General features: G+C 30.3%; 1 protein-coding gene across 1 annotated transcript; it reads left to right on the top strand.

Moving 5' to 3' along the window:
- The first annotated feature begins 340 nt into the window (after window positions 1-340).
- LOC132640862 (protein ELF4-LIKE 3-like) lies at window positions 341-2,958 on the top strand. The gene is made up of 2 exons (XM_060357656.1): window positions 341-497; window positions 2,423-2,958. Exon 2 carries the CDS (start codon window positions 2,493-2,495, stop codon window positions 2,793-2,795), a length of 303 nt encoding a protein of 100 aa, XP_060213639.1. The 5' UTR covers window positions 341-497; window positions 2,423-2,492; the 3' UTR covers window positions 2,796-2,958.
- The last annotated feature ends 1,216 nt before the right edge of the window (window positions 2,959-4,174 follow it).

Genomic DNA, 4,174 nt, shown 5'->3' with positions numbered 1-4,174 from the left:
TAACGATGTTTTTAGAAAGGTTTAAAGAATAAAGCCGAGATAAGCTGCCAATCTCGGGCATGATTTGTGGGTCGGGTCGGATTAAAATTATGAGGCATTAGTTTTTTTAAGCTAAATGGTTAATTTCATCTGATTTTGGGCATTTTTATCCATCTAGAGGTATATTTAATAATTTTGGTTAACATAGAGGTATATTTAGATACTTTGACTAACGAAAGATATATTTAACCAATAAAGTAAAGTAGATGTATATTTGACCCTTTGCCCTGTATTAAATGTAGATTTCCTACAAAATATCAGACAGCTGAAACTTTAAATTTGACTATAAATAGGGGAAGTAGTCAATGTAGACAGAAAATAAGTGAGAGGGTGGGTCGAAGCCTGACTGTCAAATCTACATATTCTCTCTCTCTCTAACTGGAGATTCGATTAAGTCGCTGTTTCAATCTCTGTCCTTTGTCTCTCAACCACAACAATTTTATCAGATGTTCTTCTAGGTATTTCAAAATTCTTTTAGTATAACTTTTTGTCTCAGTTAGCACCTTATTTGGTATTTACATTTTTTTTTAAATTGTTGCCTGAGTTTCCAAGATTTTAGATCACTTAGATCTTTCATAAGATTCAAAGTCTTGATTTTTCATCACTTTTCGAGCCACTCGATGTTCATGTTCTTATTGGGAGAATTTACAATGTAGGTTGAGACTCTTAAGTACTACAATTCTTTCTTTTTTTGGGGTGTTCTGGGCGTGGATATATATGGTGTTTACTTTTCTATTTTTACTTTCTTTCATTAGTCTTTATGGGAATTTATGCTTTTGCAAATGTAAAAAGTCTCTACATACTTTCAACTTTGAATTCTCTGGTCTTTACTTAATGTTTTCTATAGGCTGATTTTCCGTGATAACGGAAAGTTTCTTCTTTTTTTCTTGCTCTTTTTAGGCCCAGATATTTCGAAGTTTTCTAATGCAACTATTCTTGTCCTCCCCACTAGGAGGTGGGTGGGGCGGTGTGCAAGAGAAAGGATGTTGTCTTGAAAGGAGGATACTCACATACTCCTTCCATCTCAAGTTATCTTCGTAATTATGTTTTTCACCCCTCTTAAAAAATATCAATTACGAAGAGCTTTTAACTAGTTTATCCTTCATAAGAGTTTGAACAATCATAACAACGCTTTATAATCAAGGTGTTTGTAGTTTTCAAGACCAATTACTACTAAAAGTAAAAAAATAAAAATAAAAAGCGTATTGTAATTGAACTTCTAAAATAACAAATTATTTGAGAACAACTATTTTTAGAAAACACAATAGATATTTTGAGATGGAGGGCTAAACTGCAAAAAATTGAGTGGTCATTTTGGAGTGTGGATTTTTTCAAAAATAATTGCGATGTCTGATCCGGTGCACTTTAATTATTTATTTAATAATCATTATTTTTAATCCCCATTTATGTATATTTTCCTTTCAGTTTATCTAAAGAAAAACGTCATATTTTGATTTTAGAAATAATTTAACTTTAAATTTTTATTTTATTTTTAGTGCGATAATTTATAATCACATAAATATTTATAATTTATTTTGAATAAATATTTATAATTTATTTTGAATAAATATTTATTTTATTTTAAACTTCATATTTAGTCAAACACCGTAAATCGGGGGAGATAAGGTATTTCTCACTAGCAAAAGTATGATCAACTCTATCCACCAAAAGATAAAAAGGATTCTAATATTCTTCTTTTGAAAACCGTGAAATTAGGCCTTTAGCCTAGATATAGTAGGGTACGCACTAAAAGGTTCTCTTTATGGAAATGGGATCTGCTTTTTTTGACATCGCCTCATACAATAATAGCTAAATAATAAAATAATAATGATATTAATAATTGCATACTACATGTTTGTTACATGATCTCCTACTCCTTATTTTATTTAAAAGATGAACCTATGAGTAGGGTGTGGGTACGGTAAGTCATAATTTGAAGTTCAGATGTTGTCTCTCATGTTACAATTTGTCTTTAAATAATTCAAAATACCTTATCTTGTTTTGTCTATCTGCCTTTTCCTTAATACTATAGTCAAGTACAGATGGGAAAATATGATGGGTTTTTCTTAAAACTATTATTCTTTCCGTCTCAATTTATATGATATTGTTCTAATTTCGCAAGTTAAACTTCTTTGTTTTAACTGTAAATTTAAATATACAATCTTTTTAAATTTTTTTAAAAAAAATACATAAAAAGCACTATAAATCATAAATTAATAATAATTTAAAATATATAAAGGGCATACAAAAATATTGCGATCAAAGATTTTCTTTTATGACTCGGAGAAAAACAAAAAGTGTCATATAAAATATCAAGAAATTGTCTCTACTACTACTTCTTTTCCTCATTATTGTCTTGTGTTTTCCTTGTTCTTTCGTTTAGGATTGGATCTACTTTTTATGTATTAAATTAAAAGGGGAATCTTTCTTTCTCCACCAAACACAAAGAAGAAATGGAAGGGGATAGTTTTTCAGGCCAAATAGATGGGAAAGTTATGCAGACATGTGAAAAGAGCTTTGTTCAAGTTCAAGACATATTGGATCAGAATAGGCTGTTAATCAATGAGATTAATCAGAATCATGAGTCCAAGATCCCTGATAATTTGAGCAGGAATGTTGGTTTAATTAGAGAACTGAACAACAACATAAGGAGAGTGGTTGACCTTTATGCACATCTTTCAGGTTCTTTCAACAATGTTTCATCTGAAGGGGACTCCACTGGAAGACCTACCCACAAAAGGAGTAGGCCTGTTTAGAGGAAAAAGAATCTTGTTCTTGATTATTTTTCATGAAGATGAATGATTAGATTGTAGTATAGCCTCTTCCTTCTCTTTAGTGTACTTTATTTAGTACTCCCAAAAATCTGTTTCGCTGTTATTGTGTATCTGCAGATCTAATTGAAAGAAGAATTAATGTCCATATCTTCTAAGCTTTCTGGTAATTTCTTTATTTTTTTTATTTGTCTATATTGAAAAATCAATTGACTATAGTTTGGGAATTGAGGTATACTCTTTGCATACCATTAGGATTAGTCATCGTAGCTTTTGTCCTTCGATTTCTATTATTTGCTTTAGTTATTACATTATTTTGTTGTTTTTTTTTTTTTTTTGAATGTTATGTAATGTTTTCTCTATTATTTGCTATGTAAGCTTTACTTGTGTATTTTATTTTCATTTTAACGATTGCTCTGATATGCCTTACTTGAGCCAAAGGTCTTTCGAAAACATCCTCTATATCTTCACGAGGTAGGATAAGGTCAACCTACAGTCTACCCTTCTCAAATCTCACCTGTGAGATTATACCGAATATTTTATTGTTGTAGTTTGGGAATTTAGGTGTAATTGTTGTTGTAAACTCGAATGAGCCCAAATATATTGATTCTTGTAAAAGGGGATGGATGTTGTAAGCTTTTTAACTTTTTCTGTTTGTCAAAAGCCTAATGATAAATATTTGATACGAGTCTTTAGACTATTTACAAACTTTGTTCATCTCTCTCTTTTGGTGGAGTTTCTTCCTAACACTTTGCACACTTTACTCCTTTTTATCACCTTTGCTCAATGATTTTACCCCAGTTGTGAGAGCTGAATGTAGTGGCTAGCTAGCACTGTTTCAATACATATCCCAAGTAAACCAAAGCTCCTTTTATGAAAAAAAAAGAGATAAATGAAAAAGTTTCAACTGTGAGGATTTGTATGTGGAGAACTGGGCAAAGTGAAGGAAATGCTCTCAATTTTGCTTTAAAAATCAAACTCCTCATATATCAATTGCATTTTTAAGAGGGCATCTCCTTCACAAATTAATGATTAATAAAGTATTTCAGTTGAAGATGCTCTGAAATTCTTTAGGTGAGTTAGGTTCATAATTTTTAAAAATTATAGGTTATTTATGGTGATAAGGAAAAGTACAATTTGATTTCAAAATTTTATTTATAAAATTTTTGACCAAACATAATTTAACTTTAAACTAACCTTCACCTAAATCAATAATTTCAAATCATAATTTCAATTTCATCTTCAAACGTCTGCTAAGTCTTCCGATATCCCAATCACATAGCACTTCTACATCGGAATCTCAAATAGGAAATGATGGGTCTTTTGACCAAAATTTTTAAAACTTTCCCTCATTTGATTATGTT

This window comes from Lycium barbarum, chromosome 5 (assembly GCF_019175385.1).
Source record: "Lycium barbarum isolate Lr01 chromosome 5, ASM1917538v2, whole genome shotgun sequence".
NCBI classification, from domain to species: Eukaryota; Viridiplantae; Streptophyta; class Magnoliopsida; order Solanales; family Solanaceae; genus Lycium; species Lycium barbarum.
This window is presented reverse-complemented; position numbering and strand designations above follow the sequence as displayed.